Consider the following 19,108-nt stretch of genomic DNA (forward strand, 5'->3'; position numbering starts at 1 on the left):
ACCGATAAGAGCAACAATTACTTTCAGTCACTACCAGCATCTCCAATTCTTCCAGCGATTCAAAAACAGTGAATAAGTGATAATGCAGTGAAACGAAATAGCAAATCTGTCTGATTATCTGGATGTTACTTCATTGCCAAGCATACAAACCTCCTCTTTGGAGTTTTTACTATGAAATAAGCTTTATTTACTAGAAAAAGTGAACTCATCCTCAGCAAATGAAGCCGCTCATCTATGTATTAGTAGCATAGAAATGGCAAAGGTATGAGACGGCTTGGTGACATGACTAAACTAAACCCTTGTTCTCCTGTTTCAGGTGTTAGATGACACGTGGATATGAACACAAATCTATATAACTTGAGTTCAAAGGAATACCATAAATTCATACTGCGTCAGAATGAAGTTTTGCTTTAAGGAAGAAGATATAGTGATTTTGAGAGTATCGTGTTGTGAATCATCTCTTTGTGTGAAGCTCTTGGAGTCTTGAAGAGTGGTGGGTGGTGCTGCAAACAAAATTATTTTGGGCCGTCCGGCCTTTGGACTGCTGAGTGAGCAGGGGGTGGCCAAAAACAGCTCAGAGGGACGAGGGGAGCACAGCGGGACAGATAGAGGGACAGAGGGTGTGAGGGGAAACACTGGAGCGGCAACCAAAATGGCCAGTAAAGGTGAGACCCTTGGCTTAAAGTGAAAAGAGGATCATTTGAGACCGCAGAGTCCAGCTATGTAGACGATGTTTAGGTATTTGTTTACAGTCGTGAGCTGACAGCCAGCTACTGCAAAGAACCGTGTTTGATCAGAGTGAAGAGAGAAGGCAGAAGAAAGCTATACATTCAAGTGTAAAGGGGTGGAAACCACTTATAGTCTTCAGTAGCGGACTGTTGAGCTCTGTGACTTTGGTGAGAAAGCCGGACTATCAGGGGACTGAAGGTGGGAATTGAGCGGATTTCTCGCTTCTCTTTGATCATTTAATAAGCCGAGTCTCTGGAGACGGCAGCTTCCGTCAGCTGGAGGAGTGTTTCTGCTTTTAACTGATGAGCTGCTCAGATGTAGCAGGGTGGACTCCGTAACAGTGGCCGTAATTTAAATTAGCGGCAGCCAGTTCAAACTGTCCCGTTGTGGTATGCTTTTTGCAGATTTTGTTATGGTTGTAGTGTGTAATAACTTTGCCAGCTGGGTTCTCTTACATTTTAGCGTTTCCTCATTAGGCTGATGAGCTGGCAGGGACGGAGACATCTCAGACTGTAGTACTATGAGATTTCCAGGACACAAGTGATTAAGCTGACATGACCTGGGTCAAGTGAAATGGATGTTGATGTTAAAATGAGGTGATGTCAGGCTGGCTTGACATAAAGTGTGAATGAACCACGCGATTTATGTTCTTATTGGTTAATTGGCTGGTTGGTTAATTGGTTGCTTGATTGGATTATCATTGATTCCTTCGTGCATCATCATCATCACTACCTCAATGCTCATTTATATAATTTGTCAAACAATTAGTACACTAAGATAAATTCTGCTGGTTTGGATTGCGTTATTGTGGTATAGAGAATGTCCTCATATTGTATCCTAGCAGTTGAAGTGTGATGGATAGTGTAGAAGTAATTGCCTCCTGATTAGAGGCAATTACTACTCACCTATTTAGCTGTATAATCATATCTGCTGACACATGAAGTACTCTTGAAGTAAATGAATGTTAGTACAACAGATTTAGTTGAGGTAAGAGATAGATGGCAATAGAAGAAAGAAGTCCTCCCCCCGTTTATTACATCCAACAATACAAAAGTGTTATAGAATATAAGTTGCATGTTTTCTCCCCCAAGTTGTAGATAACGCCAGTTTATGATGTGACAGTTTGTGTTGGGTTTAAAGAAATGGACATTTTGGGAAATATGCTTATTTGCTTTCTGGCTGAGAGTTAGTTTAGATAGAAGATTGATATCACTCACATGTTTGTAACTGGAGCAAGCAGCCAGTTAGCTTAGCTTAGCATATAGACTTGAAACAGGGGGAAACAGCTAACCTCACTCTGTCCAAAAATAAAAACAAAATAGACCTACAAGCACCGGTAAAGTTCACTACTTAAGATGCAATCAGGTTTGTTTCATTATTACAAAAACTAGTGTTAAGACGGTTTGTCAGGCAACCAGTGGAGACTCCAGGAAGTCACTGCGCCCGGCCAAGAAACATAACCCCACCCGACATTTTTACATTCAAACAAGTAGGACACAATGTGTTAATTAGTGAGCTTAAAAGGTGCTGGTAGTTGCATTCTTTTACATTTGGACAGAGCTAGGCTAGCTGTTTCCCCGTGTTTCTAGTCTTTATGCTAAGCTAAGTTGACCGGCTGCTCTCTGTAGCTGTATATTTACCCAAGAATAAGAGAGTGGTATCAATCTTGTCATCTAACTCGCACCATATTTCCCAAAATGTTGAACTATTCCTTTAAAATAAACTCCGAAGACTCCATCAATGCCGTAGGTGTCTCATTTCTTACATGTCTCCTGCACTGCTGCTGAATAGTTGCTCCATCACAGTGGGTTTAAAAACTCCTGGGTGAGTAAAGGATAAATGTGTGGGTAGTTCTGTAGTACAGTACAGTGACCATGTTTTTAAATATAATAGTGTCTCTAGTGTCCTTTGTTTAGCATAGACATTGTCCATAGATTGGATGCTTTCAGTACTCCAGTGTTGGTTTCTTTCTATCGTTGTTATTAAATGAGTCGCCTGCTCTGACACCATGTGCTGAGTAACTCTGTCCCAGAATGACAGCAACACAAACAAACACATTGCACAGGTGTGTTCCAGGGGCATCATGGGTATTAATTGTGTGCAGTGATGCTTATAAATAACCCACCTGCTGTCAGTGCACTCTATTCAAAGAGGCTTCCCTTTATTCTAATGCTGAGGCTTAGCATTTATGACAAGCACAAAGAGCGATGCCTGTCTGACAGTGCTGCACCACACAACATACCCTGTAATTACACAACACATAAACACTGCTTTTACAATGGCCTGTGTGCTATAGTTTTTAGTTTCATGGTTGTCCACTTTTTGTAAAGCATTACCCTACAGATGCCTCAGTCTCCACAGCAGCTGTTGCCGGGTGACACCAACAGGGTGTGGAAAAGGGGCTGATGACGGCCTGACGTCCATCGGCAGGTGCTGTGAAAGGCTGCATTTAAATTCTGCTCGACCACTTGCCTCCCTCTTTCATGTGAGGGCTAAATTTAGCCCGAGCCGGAGCCTGACGTGTCCTCGTAGCTGCTGCTTGTGTTCTCTCATGCCGGAGGCTGGAAATCCCTCTCTGCCTCATGTCTACCCCTTCCACTTCTCTGGCCTCTCTCCCCCCACTTCCTATCCCCATGTCGCAACTACTGTATCTTCCTGCCACTCTTCCTCTCACTAGTTCCCCCGAAAAAAAATTAAAGACCTTTTGGAAAGGCTTGAGGCTGAGTGAGGCTGCAGCTGCTCTGTGAAAACCAGGAAGGATGCAGTAACTCACAACGCTGTCAGCTGTGTGCAGCTAGAAAACCTCCTGCTTTACACACATTTTTTTCTGAGACTATTGGTGATTGATACAGCACCAACTGTATGTAAACATTTCTATAGACTGGTTCAAGACCTCTGAATCATTTTACCTACATCGCTATGACCCGCTCCTTGTTATTTTTTTCACCTTCTTGTCTTCTTCTCTCTGCCCCCTCCTTTTCCTCCCTCCACTCTCCTTGTCTCTCAGTAATGGACCTGATCTACTGGAAGGACACGGAGCGAACAGGCATGGTGCTAACAGGGTTAGTGGTCGGCCTGCTGTCCCTGTTCCAGCTCAGCATCATCACTGTGGTCTCCACAGTCTCCCTGGCTGTCATGTGCTTCACCATCTCAGTGCGCATCTACTACCAACTCCTCCACATCCTCAACTGGGGCGATGGACAACACCCCTTCAAGTAAGATGCTATGGAAAAGCATGGGGCAAGAAAAATTACACAACACAAAGGTGGATTCACCTCATTCAGTCACAGTGAATAAATGTTTTCCAAAACAAGCACCAGAGTTCATTCAGCCAAAAGCATTTCCACTCGAATTTTGTGGGCTGTTTCAATTAGCATAGCTGGGGTTATGTCATTGTAAAAACAAGGCTTGTAGTAATAAGCAGCATGCTGTGTCAGTGTATGTGTGCTTGTCTTCAGTCTCTATCTTTTTCTTCACCTCATATCCTCTTTTTGTCTCTAAGGTCGTACTTGGACATGGACATCAGTTTCAGTGGAGACGAGGCTGACGTCTACATGCAGAAAGCCATCGTCATGGCTCTGTCTGCTGTTGACACTCTGAAGGGACTCTTTTTTGTTGGAAACCTCTTTGAGTCCATCAAGGTGAGCTAAGCAAATTAAGTTAGTTTTTCTTGGTGTGTGTGTGTGTGTGTGTGTGCGGGTGCGTGCGTGCGTGCGTGCTTCTTAATGACCCGTCCTCAAAGATTTGCTTCACCCTCTCCAGAACCTCTCCCCCTCATTAACCCAGACATCAGTCCGTCTCTACATTCTTTCATTTTGCTCCATCATCTTCCACTGGAGATAACAGCATCGCCATGCCAACCATCTCTCTCATTATGCTAGCTCAGAGCTGAAGACTAAATTAGGGCAATATCACTGACGGCAACTGCCAGCCCCAATTACATATTTTTGGTAATCATGTGAAAAGCATTCAGTTCCTTTCAAATTAGTTTGAATTGGTACTAACAGCGTAAAAAGGAGGCACTCGGCATCGCTTTTCTCATCTATGCCTTTTATCCAGCCAAAGCATTTTGTTAATGTTTATCAAGACTAAATAAATCTGTAATGTATCTCATCATTCATGTATGTTGCCGCAGTCAGTTAATGTTGTTTCTCTGGAATCTAATTCATAAGGTACTGTAGTTGAGAAATAGCCAATAATAAACACAAAGACATGGTGGATTTCTTCAAAATGATTAGATGGTGGCTGTAGCTCAGGTGGGAGATGGAGGCGGCTATTAATCTTAGTATTTCTTGTTCCATCTCTGGCTCCTCATGTCCACATGTTGAAGTAGACAAAAAATAACCCGAAATTGGACAAAAGCATCTGCCACATGAATGTATTGTCATAATGCTGAGCATGATATACAGTAGGACATGCCAGGAGTATTAAAGGACATTGTACATGTTTTATATGGTACACACAAATAATGTTTTCTTAAAGTGAATAGATAAAACAATGCTAATATGTATGTGCACAGTAGTAACGGTGCATATTCATTAAATGTTGGCACACTGTGCACAAACCTCATAAAGGGTTTATAATAATGCAATGTAAAGGCACAAAAGTCATCATGTCAATATCAGAATCAATAGAAACAGTATATTTTCACACTAATCCTAATAAAACATCATTAATATATTATGTCAGGAATCATTTTAACAATGTGAGTCACAATGTGATTTAAATGTGACAATTTCTTGCCAGTTTTGTAATGGAAGAAGTTCATACAACTCTCCGAACATTTCTAGTCTAAAGGTGGTGTTTAAATTGACTGTGCAAAACTTTGAAGGATCCTCTTATGGACAAAAAAAAATCTGCATCAAAGAAATATAGTATAGTAATGAAAATATATTTCCAAAATACCAAATATGATACATACATGTACATGAGTTTTACTTTTTAAGTAATTTGTGCTAATGACAGACACTTGGATTGTGTGTTTCTTACTAAATCAGGGCAGGTGCTATTCATGCAGCATTCACTACACATCAGTACCAACCATCGCTGTTACAGCATAGTAAGTACACTTCACCGGTGGTATTGGAATATAATTTTGTGTCATTATCAGCTGAAACGTCCATATAAATATACTTCATATCAACTATCAGCAAAGAAATCAGGTCAGTTCATCCCTGATGTGATTATGACGTTGAAGTCATTAACAGCAGCAGTTTGAGACCAGACAGACTTAACACATTTACAGTAAATGGTGAGTCAGTGTGAGCTGACTCAGCCCCTAAACCCCAGGACCTCCCCATCTCAACCCTGACCTGGCCGGTATGTGACATGACACACAGGAGGAGGTACGCAGAGACGCCCCGGGTTAAGCTGGAATCTCTTTCCATCTGAGACAGGGGTGTCCCATATCAGGGCAACACTGGATCCCATGCATGGCGCCGTCGCACTGTGGGATATAAGGGGAAACACGGAGACCCATATTGGGAGCCTCGTACTCGGTGCTCTTTCTTTTTCTTCATGGAGGAGAAAATGATGTCAGTATGGATCATTTTATTGAGTCATGTGATGGATATAATACAGTGCAGGGAATTCTGCAGTACTGCAGCGTGATTGACTGCTTTCTAACAGAATGAAATTAAAAGCACACAGCGGTGCTGGAGGGTTTTCTGGACATCTGCATGCATCTGTGATGGGAGTTAAACTAACTCTCTCTCCCTCTATCTTGGTCTCAGCTCCTGGTCCTGATGTACCTTGTGACATATCTGGGAGCTTTGTGCAATGGCCTTACTGTGCTCATCATCGGTAAGAAACAGACATTACAGCTGGAAATATGGAATATATTAACATACTGTTTGCCTGTCACGTTAACTCCTCTACTTTTCCGTCTTCTTTCGTCTTCAGGTGTGATCGCTCTCTTTTCTCTGCCACTTTTCTACAGACAACGCCAGGTAATAACTCTCTTAATTCATTCTTTATCAGAATCAGATCAGAATCAGAAATACTTAATTGATCCCCGGGGGGGAAATTATACAAGTTACAGGTGCTCCCATTCAAGAGTAGAAAAGTAGCATAAATTTAGCATAGATTTAGCATGAATTTAGAAATGAGCAGTATGTACAAATAAATATATAAAACTAAAATATATACATCTACAATATTTAAGTGAAAATTTACACTGTCACTCTAACTGTCCCTTTATTTCCATATCCATAAACATGTATTTGTCTGTGTCTCTGTTATTTCACAGGAGCAGGTGGGCAGCTCCATTGCAAAAATCCAGGCCCACATTGACAACGTAAAGGACACGTGAGTATGGCGCCATCTTCTGGCACAATGTTGTCATCAACACAGGTCTACTGGTATTTTGCTACTGTGTACATAAGCTCTGTTTATTGAAGTTCTTACAATAGTTAAAGTACATTTTGAATAGTGTGGTATACATTAGGTGGACTACACTAAGGTTAAGCTCTTATTTGCTATTATTCTTTCTTTAAGTGCTTGAATTCAGGTACATGCAGTATGTTTTTATTATTCACAGCAGGTGATAGTGCTCTAAGGCAGTTTTGAGTGTGCATGGGTGAAGAAGTGCCACAATGTATTGCCAGTAAGATATAGAAAAGTCGGCAAATTTAGATCGAAACAAACTTTCACTGTGGTAGCTGGTGATATCTCGTAACACCGCTTTAATAGAACATCAAATCAGTAATGGACCGGACTGAGATGTAATATCTTAGATAAGATTTACTTGCCCTGGTGTTGTGATCTATAACTTAAAATAAACCCTCATTCACCGTTTCCCCCGCCTCCTGGACTTGTGAGTAAACTGGTTTAATTCACAAGACATTTAGTAGTAGTGTTTGGGCTGAAATAATAATATTTTTAATATATACTAGTCAACTTCTTCATGTTTGTTGATTATTGTTGGTCATAGAAACAGTTGGGGCTCAATACTGCCAACAACTGGACTTTAAATATTGCCTGGAAGCAGTATTAAGATAAGTGTGCATCAAGTGTGGGTTAAGTGTACTGTGTAATGTTTCACACAGCTACCTGATGGCACAATGTAGGTATTGGGACAGACCCTAAATCAAAGTGTCGACCTGTACAAGTACTAACTACTCTTCTATTGCTCTTTCACAGTTTTCAAAGACTCGCCCAGGGTGGTGGCCCTCCTCCTGACCCAACTCCCGGTGGCGCCAAACCCAAAACCCAGTAAACACTGATGGACAAGAACTTAAAGAAAAGCTCCCAGAGTTACAGGCTGTCACTCAGATGTCTTACCCAGCAGTCTGTGCTCAGAGCTCCAGAGAAACGGAGCTCCAAAGACGGAGGAAGGGAAGGGAGGTTACTTATACGGACAATGATGTGGATCACGCATGGTACTTTATACTCTACCTGTATCTAAATTATGGGGTTAGAGGTTAGGGGTTTGGGTTTAAACTTAAGGTGAAATCAAGGTATATGAATCCTGGATGAGACACTTGCTGCTGACGTCAGAGCTGGAAAGATTCATCGACACAGCTTGTCGTACGTGACCATCCTCGGAAGTGTTCACTGTTTTTAAGAGAAGTGTCTTAGGTGGTTGAGAGCTGTAGTCCAAATGAGGTAGTAAGACCAGGAATGGGAAGTTCCCACACCGACAGCTACTCGCCTGAGAAGAGGGAAGTCAGTTGTTAAGGTGATTGAAGTGAGGGGACAAAAACAGGGGGTCATCATTATTCATGGCAGCATAAAACTGGCAATTAAGGATGCATGTGTCAGCACATGCACTTTTCTGAATGCATATTCATTCTCATGACAGTTTATCTGTGTGTATGCAAGTATGAGTGTGTTTGTGTGTGTGTGTAATTCCTGACATACAGCTTGCTGAAATGAAACCTAAAAGCAATTAAAGTCACATTTGTTCTTTATTTTCCAAAACTTTCTGTTTCTTCTCATCCACACGCAGGCATCCACTTTCCTTCGCACGGATCATTTGAGTTTGGGGTTGTTGTTTTTTCCTGGTTGTCTTCTCATGTTACTTCATTGCTTACTGTACACCACTGGGTGCTGCTTTACCCCATTCATTGATGTAAATGGGAGGCTGAAACATAATATTCAGAGAGATAGAGATAGATTCTTCTGCTACAAGATCAATAATGTAAGATGTATCATCAAATAGAATGAAATCACTTGACAGGAAGTTCCTCATTGACGGAGCATCAGAATGTGTCAGTGTTCATTTATTTTAGGATCGGATGGATTGATGATACAAAAAGTGCTCTCGGATAGATTGCCTCTCTGAGCTCGTAATGTGATGTGAAGGACTGTGGGAGTGAAATACAGCAGGTGCCTTTCTAACTGCAGGTTATAGTGCATGATCTGATTCACAGTACTTACAACCGCTGACAACAGCTTACAGCCACTTCTCCTCCCAAACAAACCACTTCTCATTACCTGACCATTGCCTTCCTGAGAATGGTGTTTTGTAACGTGTACAATACTTGTGTGATAGTACATGTGTGCCATGACAAGGTATCTTATACAGAATTGTAAGTAGATCCATTTTAGGAATAATAAAAGTATTCAGGATATAAGTCCATGTTTCCCTTTAGTGCTCGCTTTTAAAGCTCTCACAAAAATGTGTCTGTCCCAATGCCTTATTATTGCATCATTTACCTGTGTGCTGCATTCAGAGCATTATGTTAACAACCCTGATCCGTGAAACCCAAACATGATGGCCGCTTAGCGTCAGACGTCACATGCTGCTTAGTATTGGACCTACAGTAGCTGCACACACGCTGGCCTCCTGTTGCAGTTTTCTGTACTAACACAAATGAAGCTTTTGTCTTGAACTCCAGCAAAGAAAATGAAGATGGCAATGCAATTAAAGGCACTCGTTTCTTTAAATATCCACACAGCTTGGCATACACAAAAAGGTTCATTCGCTGAGACCTGTCTTGTTCAATCATATTTAAACAAAACTGCTGTTAATCTGTCAATCTAATGGTTTTTATGTTTGCTGTGTGGATGAAAGATCGATTCAATCCAAAGTAACTTTTAGTTAATTTAATTTAACACAATACATGCATTATAGTAGTACACTGATTATTTTGTATTCTTGAAAATAACTAGAGTTTTAATCTTGGAAAAATAAACACACTGAAAAGATAAAACAAGCGTATAGTGTGACTTTTTCAAATATATTTTCAGGTAGATTTTTAGTATGTTAGAGACAGAAATAACAAATAAATAGCTTGTTATTGTTGAATTCCCAACGTGAAAGGTAAAGGGGCCTATAGGTTGTAACACGGGCCTCACATTTATACAAAATGTACCTTACATGGGCCCCTACAGTGGATTCTCGGCCTGGACCCCCTGAGATGTCAGTATGGGTTCAGTCATTTTTTCGACTGCTTTAGTTACTATACTACTAGTTACTTTGCACATTAAAATGTGCTGCTTTGTAATAAAGTAAACGACTACCTGACTATATATACAAGTAGAGCTGAAATAATTAGTTGATTTATTGATTAGTTGAATGGCAATTATCTGGATTTTTCATTTCATGGTTCAAACTTCTCAAATGTGAGGATGTACTGCTTTTCCTTGCAATTATTTTGTATTTATATTTGATATTTATATTCATAATTTGAATTTATTTTTCATAGTATGAGAGGCTTGGACTATTGGTTGGACAATCAGAAACACTTGATCCTCAGGGGATAATTACACAAGTTACAGCTACAGGTGCTCCCATTCAAGAATAGAAAAAGTAGCATAGAGTTAGTAATGAGAAGTATGTACAAATATAAGATATAAAAAATAAAAACATATACATTTACAATATTGAAGTGAAAAATAAAAAATATATATATATATACACACACACACAAAACAAAACAAACAAAAACAATCAATCGAATCAATTACTCAAGAAAATAATCAGGACATTCATCCATAAGGGAATAATTATACTATAGGACATATTAAATAGTAAAAAATCAACTACAACAGTAAAATGCTGTGTGGCTGTTAATGTGTGAGTAATAATAATCTAATGATATATAAGAGTATAACAGTCACAGGGGACATTTTTCTGCATTGAGTACTTTTACATAAGTAACACTTCAAAGGCAGGACTTTTACTTGTAACAGGGTATTTTTTTTACAGTTTTTACAGGTATTAGTACTTTTACTTAAGTAAAGCACCCACCATTTGCATTTACATGTGAATTAGGACCCTTGATGTGCTCCTCTTTCCTTGACTATCCATGTCTGTTTCTTTTTGTTCTTGCAACGAACCACAAGGAGGCGACAAAAGTCAAGACGTGACTTCCATCACATCTTTACAAGTGCGTCTGACAGGATGGGACCAGGAAACCTCAGCCAGTTTGAAAAACTCCCCAATCAGAGGGAAACACAAATATCCCCTGATTGCTCTATATTTTGGTCTTGTGTTGTACATTCTCCAGCAGCTACAGCCTGTGGCCACTTGCCGGTCCTTCTAGGCTCAGCTGGCTACAAATTAAAGTAGGTCAAGAGGTCTGAGTGGGTTTGAAATTTCAGTACTTAATGTGTCGTGTTTAAAATGGACATCAAGGTTGTCCTCTTCTCACCGGTGAGGACAAGTCTGGACTTGCCTGCACAGGGTCAAACTCACATGGCAACTTCACAGTTAGTTGACCCTAGAAAATGACACAGTTGGTTGTGTAGTAGATTACATGATTGAAGGAATGGAAATGAATGAAAAGTAATCTTCTTGATGCTTTATATTTTCAAAAAGAATCAACTTTTTGTGATACAGACTTCTTCAACCTGAGTCTGTCCGGCCCTCCGCTGCTGGGAGGTGAAGTGGGTGGGATTAGTCAAATCAATGTGAAGATAAAATGCTTTAGACCCGCCCTCGCATTGTAAACTGCGGAGTCCCAGTCTGTAGTCCTGATGGTGAGCTGTCACAGTGGATTTGGCAGCGCGCAGGGCAAGAGGAGCGATTTTACGCACAAGCATAAGCGCTTGGAAAAGTTGTAGTAAAGAAGGAATCTGTTTTCTCATGGTGGGTCCTTCATCTGCACGTCGAGGAGAGCGCGGTGAAGTGCTGGCTCAGTGAATGTCGCCTCCGGTCACCATGGATTACGGACGCACCATGGCCCCTCCGGTGCCCCCGCACAATCCCATACCCGCCCGGCCGGGGCAGGCGCAGGAGCGGCTGCTGAAGTGCATCCTTCTCGGCGACGGAGCGGTGGGCAAAACCAGCCTGGTGGTCAGCTACACAACGAATGGCTACCCAACCAAATACGTCCCGACTGCATTTGATGACTTCTCAGGTAAGCAAAAGAAAGATGGTTTAGATTCTTTACAATTTACTTAATGCCTTAATAGTCCAAAAGAGTGAAATAATAATATATACAAGGAAGATCACCCCTCATTTTTCTAGATCAGGGGTTCTCACACACCTCTCTAGATTCGCAAAGAAAATATATAATTGTATAACTGTGCAAGTCCGCTATTGAGATTGGAGTCTGGGATCAAATTGGGGTAAATTCTGTTGAATTAAAAGTTGTGTCTACCTGCCTGACTATCTCACAAACTTCCACTGAACTCTTCTTCAACTCTTCTTCATGTTTTGAGAGCACCATGCCCATTCTGCCATCCCCCCCTGTTATTCCACTGTTATGATAGATGGTGGTTGTGTTTCCTATTATCTGTTTTCCATCAGTGTTTAAATGCACATGAGCTCTCCTCCCTGATGTAGCACGGTTTCCATTTTGGCATGGTTCCACTTTCCAAACTGTCTGTTCTAGTCCCAGCAGGCTTTGTTTACTGCAAAATAAGAGGAGAGAACACAAAGGGGAAACTTTGTTTTGAAACTGATCTGTGGTGGCATGAAAATGTTGATCACCTTTATTGCTTCATGATCACATCTTCAGACTTTTCTTGAGAAACTCTGAAAACCTGACTGTCTATATTCGACTAGGAGCTGTTATTGTCACTGAGTATAAACTGATAGTATAAATACACACATTACCACATTTGTATGCTTATTTAGAATTAAGGAATGAATACGACTTAATAGTTTTATTATTAATCTTAGTACATTTTCTGACATTACGCTGATGAGCAGTTAAACTAACAACTTGGCCAACACAAGTCACATAAAACCCTCAGTGAGAACACACACCGCCCTCAGCCGAGCGCTGGCTCAACCCTCCCATACAGAGCAGAGAGCGTCTCCGGTTCAGGGGTTTTGGATTGCACAACTCTGCCTATTGTTGTCGGCCTTGACCCGCGAGCCCTCTCCTCTATACTGGAATGGGCACATCTGTTGCAGTGGCTCAGAGGCAGAGATTGTCTTTCGCCTCGGCCTGACAGAGAGTGATTGTGCAGTTGGGGCCCTTAATGGTGATGTCATTTCTCGGTGCCCAGAATCAGAGCGTCCTCTTGAAAAGCTGACTTCTGAGCAGTTACGCAATGCCACAGGTGGCTGAGGAGGACGCTGGGAGAGGGGACGATAAGAGGGAGTTCTGGTCCAGAAAATCAAAGGGGTATCATATGTCAGGGATTAGGAAATTATTACACAATGGCAGCTCTCGCACTTTCCTTTCTTTCTCCCGCTCTTTCTCCTTGCTTTTGTGAAAGCAGGGGTGCCATGATGCCTGTCCCACTACTTGAATAGTTCCATCAAACTCTTTGATCAGGTGGTATGACCGACCACACACTCCAGGCGCATTATAAATGTTTCCATGTGCCTGCTGCTCCGCATTGTGCTCACTCCTCTGAAAAGAATAAATGGCCCTGTAATGAAACTCGCTGCAAGATGACTCATCCACTTTTCCAATCTGGAAATGAGGCCTATTGGAAGAGAGTCACTGAGCAAACATAATCTGCTCTGTTTTTACCCCCCTATTAGACAACCTTGGAATGGCCTCTGTCAAAACACAGCCGAGAACAAAGCTCACAGAGTGGTCCGAGCGACAGTAAAGTGTTGTGGTCTCAACAGTAAATGGCTGAGTGGGTGGGCGAGACAGAGCAGGCCGTCTGTGAGCTGGAAGAGCTGAGCAGGGGGTCTTTGTGTTTTCAACTGGCAGGCTTTTGTTTATTCCACTGAATATTCTGGTGGTAATGTGTGTGTGTGTGTGTGTGTGTGTCAGGTGGGGGCTTTATAGGCTTTACAGTCTAGTTGGCAGCTGTGACTTATTTTCTCTGTCTCTCTGTTTCTGTGTCCACAGCTGTGGTTCAGGTGGATGGAAACCCGGTTAGACTACAGTTGTGTGACACTGCAGGACAGGTGAGTTTTGTTCACACACAAACACATATTGCATCACCATTTGGCACCTTATCTGGATCACAATGTATGCCCTGCATGCCTCGCGACCCTTTGCTTCACATGAAAGTCACATTTTAGCCCTGCTAGTGGTGTAGCTCTATGGGTGGCAATGTCAGTTGGTCGGTTGGTTCACTACTCTGGTCCTGACTGAAATATCTCAACAACTATTGCGTGGATTGCCATGAAATCTTGTGCATACACTCATGGTCCCCAGAGGATGAAGCCTGGTGACTTCGGTGAACCCATGACTATTGGATGGATTATTATGAAATGTTCCCTTCAGGATGAAGTGTAATAACTTTGTGGATCCCTTAACCTTTTACGTAGCTCCATTGGGTCAGAATTTAAAAGGGTTAATACTAGGTAATAATAGATTAATACTGTATGACCAAGTACCTGCAAAACTACTGACATTCCCATTAGCATCAGCTGTAGTTTGTGTTTAGTGCTAATTAGCAACTGTTAGCATGCTAACACACTAAAATATGATTGTGAACATGGTACACATCAGCATGTCAGCATCACCATTGTGAGTATGTTAGCATGCTGATGTTAGCCATTAGCTCAAAACACAGCTGTGGGCTGAGTACAGCCTCACAGAGCTGCTAGCATGGCTGTTTCTTGTTACATTACCATTTATGAATCTTTCATGCCATTTATTAAGCATAAATGCCAAACATTCACCCTTTCCAGCTTCTCACATGTGAGAATTTGTTGCTTTTTCTTGTTTTTCTATCGTTGTAAATCAAACACCTTTAAATGTGGGACTGCTGGTCTGATAAAATCAGACATATGAGCACAACACCTCGACTTTTTGAGGGTCATTTTCAGAATTTCTGGATCTTTAAAAGATTGAACAAATAATTGATTGATTGATGAATTTATGGTAAGAATATTCATTAGTAACAGACGTACTGTCTTCGTGGTGCGCCCATGTTGCCTTTTCTTTTCATTCTTAGTATGGGCCTCTTGCCTGCTGTTGCAGGTAGCTCATCTGTATAGAAATGGCCAGATTCCTGGGCTCTGCTGTCAATCTTCATCTGGAAAGAGAATAACACTCCTGCATAGGATAGGTAGTGACAGGGTGCTGAAGGAGAGGGAAAAGCTCATAGGTTAGAATTAAGGTGATGACGCAAAAAATGTGATTTCTCTCTGCTGTTAAGGACACAATGTTACAGGGAGCTTGCCAGGCAAACATTACTGGCTCATTATGTTGGTACTGTAGGGCAATCTTGTGAAGAAACAGGTTGTGAAAGAGTGTTTTTATATCTCCGAGGCATGTGTGGTTGTTTCATAATCCAACTCAAAAGAACCCTGCCCTGGGAGCAGCATATTTGACATTCACAAACGCTGCGGGGGCACTGCCAGTTCTACACAGAATCAAAGACAACTTGTCTGTAAAGTGGAGCGAGGCATTTGAACAAGCCCCTAATACATGTAAACCCTCACAGCGTGTTGCAGGCTGCACACAGTGTTAAAACTGCACACATATGCACACACACGCACACACGCAGACAAGCTTGGGCAAATATGGGCAGATAAAAGTCGGCAAACACTTACTGTACTTATGCAATTTCATAAGAGGGGAGCTTGTGCCAGAAACAGGTTGGGGTGTGCCAAAATAAAAGAGATGACAGAGAGAGCCGAGACAGAAAGACAGAAACTTTCTGGAGGAAAAATGATAACAGCTGCCGCCAAAGCTGATAAACAAAGTTGCTCCTTACTCAGAGACGTTGATATGTCTGTATGCTCCGCAGATGGGCCTACGTCATCAGATCGCAAAAGCACAGCCAAAGCTTGTGTGGGAAACTCGCATGCTGATAAGTGTCCACTCCGTTTGTTGAGCTTCAAATCCACGTGTTTAAGTTACTGATTGTTTCTGTAGAAGATCAGAAGGGGCCGGCACGAAAGCATTGTTTAGGCAAAGAGGGATTAGGAGAAGTGTGCTGGAAAGGAGAGGGTTAAGAGAAAGAAGGAGAGTTTCTGCCAACCTTAATCTGTGTACTCAAGGATGTGGGAGGCCCTTGTTAGTCAAAGCTGTGTGGCTCCAAAGTGTTAATATAAGAGATTTACTGTAGATGATATAAATGAATGGGCAGGGCTTATGTGTACTGTACATCAGCACAATATAAACACTATTTAGACTGTTTCTTATTGAATGGTCATTGGCACAATTCCCCTTCCTGTCATGTGATAGCACTTGGCTGTGTTGACTCGTTTGATGGAGCACTTACTGAAAGTGCATTAGTGTGTGTGGTCAGTCAGGAAGTGAAGGGAAATAATTCATCACAACGTAAAGATTTAGAGCTAAAATGGAAAATGTTAAGATACATTTGCTTGATATGTATAAATCACGGACATCACCACATTGCTAAGTATCTGTTTCTGTCTCCATCAGGATGAGTTCGACAAACTCCGCCACTTCTGCTACAGCCGGACTGATGCCTTGCTGCTCTGCTTCAGCGTGGTCAGCCCCGCCTCCTTTCAAAATGTCTGGGAGAAGTGGGTCCCCGAAATCCGCCGCCGCTGCCCCCTCACGCCCATCCTCCTCGTAGGTACGCAGTGCGACCTGCGGCAGGATGTCAAAGTGCTGATCGAGCTGGCGAGGCGGAGGGAGAGGCCGGTGCTGGAGGAGGACGCCAGAGCGCTGTCGGAAAAAATTGGGGCAGTGACGTACGTTGAGTGCTCGGCGCTGACACAGAAGAATCTGAAGGAGGTGTTTGATGCGGCCATCGCTGTGGGTCTGCGGCACTCTGACAGGAGAGCAAGGCGGGAGAGGAAGGTCCGTAGCACAGCCGATAAGATGAAGATGCTCTCCAAGTCCTGGTGGAAGAAGTATGTGTGCGTCCAGTAGGACAGGAGGAGACCATTTCCCTGTGACTGCTGACTTATTGGTGGGGACTGAGTTGGATGTAAGGACTATTTTTACGTCCACCTGGACACGACCCCAGATGTGGTGGCCAGAATGACTTTAAATCAGCAGAGCAATAGTTCAACAGAGCCAGAGTGTGCCAGGTTTGGGATATTTTCAGTTTGACCAGAAAAGATCCCTTTGTTGATGCCTAAAAGACAGACAGCACAAGGCTGTAACCACTGTCTGCTCCTCAGAGCCAGTCTGAACTGTTAAATATGACTGTGACCAGCATTCAACCAAAAATTATGGAGCTAATAAAGGTTTTTGGCACATGGACTGCATATCATACTGGACGCGTCCAAAGGAAATGTGAGCTCCTCGGAGGGGAGGTGTTCAGACGGTGATGTTAGTACTAAAAGTATACTCCTCCTATGTGTCTGATTTGATGCCCTTCTTAAACAAAGTATATTATTTTATGTGTTCTACACTGTAATTCAGAGCCCCAACACTTCTGATAGTTCCTTTTTATTTCACTGAAATCAGAACATGAAGTTAACGTGCTTTAAATCCCCAATCAAAGATGCAATAATTCTACTGTTGAAAGTCAAAGCCAGTCGTGCACCTTGTTTCCGAAACCAGAAGCACCCACAACTCTAGCGACAACTTGTTAAGAGTCAGATGTGCAACCGATCAAATGTATTTCAACTCATTCTCTTTCGGGTTACAATCAAATGTAAATGAGTATCAATTATTTTTAAATCTAGGAGATCTTGGGGATGTGGAGCTGCGGTTTGTAGTCCAGCCATTTCAGTGCTGTGTAACTGCAAGCTTGCGTAGGGATTACTCTACATCAGCTTGTGTCTGTGCCACATTTTGAAGTGTTGATACAGCTGTCACGCTGTTAGTCGACCTCTCAGTTAGAGGTCTGTAAGCTCCTCACAGTACTGATGCCACACAACATTAACAGAGTAAACCGATTGCCTATTGATGCTGATTACCCAACTTAAACTGGATAACACATGCCTGCCGTACGTTTAGAAGATTCAGTTGATTGAAAAGCTTCACCTGAAGTGTTGAAAGAAGAAAGCCAGTTTTTCACGACTTTACTGTTACAAGGTTGCAGCAATAAGTTAGGTGGTGCCACTGTACATTGCACTTATCACACACAGTTGAAAAACACATCACTGAAGTCTTGCCATGCAATGGCCTTCGGACCAGTGGTGTGAATGAGATATAGAGCAGGTAAATGCACTGGCGGTGCTTGAGTGGCAGAAGTGGCTCATCTGCATGTTCCCTGCACTACCCACTGCTTTGGATGATCACAGGGTCTTTCTTTGTCATTGTAGTCAGGGCCTTAAACAGATCATTATCCGTCTTTTGAAATTATACAGTAAATGAGGTGAAATCACCAAAGAGACTGATTCTATGTTTGCTTCTTATTTTTCAGAAGCCTGTCATTCAGCTCCGTCTATTTATCTGTTCCTACTGGGCCAATAACTGATCAACAGCGACACAGAGCAGATGTATGAAATGTTGTTTGTCATTATGTATGTTACATAGTAATCATTTATGATGTTTGTAATGTCATCAGGATAAATCTGTGTGTACATATATGAGTGACCCAGTGCTGTCCAACTCTTAATGGTACTTAACAGTATGAGTGTTTCAGTTGGTGTCAGATTTTTTGGCATGAGAGCAGTTTGTTGAGCTGTATGAGCGGAACAAAATAAAATGTGAAATATTTAACCTGTTTTCATCGTTGGCTCGTCCATGGAGATATGTTATCTCGACTGTCACACTGTTACTGTAGAGAAACTTATGTGATGGTAACAGTGGAGGAATGTTTGTTACACACTTGCTTTCTGAGGTCAAAGGTTATTAGAGTATGAACAGGTGTTTGTGACAGATCTCATATGTTTTGTATGTGCTTTGGTAAATCATTTGCAATACAGAAAATTGCCATAAAGAAAGAGAGGCCTGGTCTAAATACCCACCAAAATGTAGGTTAGTGGGCTATTGCCAAAAGTGTACCTGCAGCCTTACAAAACTTTAACATGCCTTAAGTGGAAAAACACATTGAACTTCGTGAATAAAAATGCACTATTAGTAGACTGGGGGTTGTGTCCAAAATCATTCATGATTTGACATTATGAGAAAGAGTACATAAAATCTCACACAACTACAAAGATGTCAAGGATAGCCAAGACCTATTTCCATTG

At 41.9% G+C, this 19,108-nt stretch overlaps 2 protein-coding genes across 2 annotated transcripts; both read left to right on the forward strand.

Annotated features, from left to right (window-relative positions):
• The first annotated feature begins 635 nt into the window (after nt 1–635).
• On the forward strand, nt 636–9,791 carry rtn2a (reticulon 2a). The gene is made up of 7 exons (XM_070906114.1): nt 636–665; nt 3,737–3,944; nt 4,232–4,370; nt 6,462–6,531; nt 6,631–6,677; nt 6,977–7,035; nt 7,870–9,791. Exons 1-7 carry the CDS (start codon nt 653–655, stop codon nt 7,943–7,945), a joined length of 612 nt encoding a protein of 203 aa, XP_070762215.1. The 5' UTR covers nt 636–652; the 3' UTR covers nt 7,946–9,791.
• Nucleotides 9,792–11,695: 1,904 nt separating this feature from the next.
• rhoub (ras homolog family member Ub) lies at nt 11,696–18,635 on the forward strand. Its single transcript, XM_070905344.1, has 4 exons — nt 11,696–12,035; nt 13,938–13,996; nt 16,434–16,947; nt 18,337–18,635. Exons 1-3 carry the CDS (start codon nt 11,819–11,821, stop codon nt 16,887–16,889), a joined length of 732 nt encoding a protein of 243 aa, XP_070761445.1. The 5' UTR covers nt 11,696–11,818; the 3' UTR covers nt 16,890–16,947; nt 18,337–18,635.
• Nucleotides 18,636–19,108: the final 473 nt, after the last annotated feature.

This window comes from Enoplosus armatus, chromosome 5 (assembly GCF_043641665.1).
Source record: "Enoplosus armatus isolate fEnoArm2 chromosome 5, fEnoArm2.hap1, whole genome shotgun sequence".
Classification (NCBI taxonomy): domain Eukaryota; kingdom Metazoa; phylum Chordata; class Actinopteri; order Centrarchiformes; family Enoplosidae; genus Enoplosus; species Enoplosus armatus.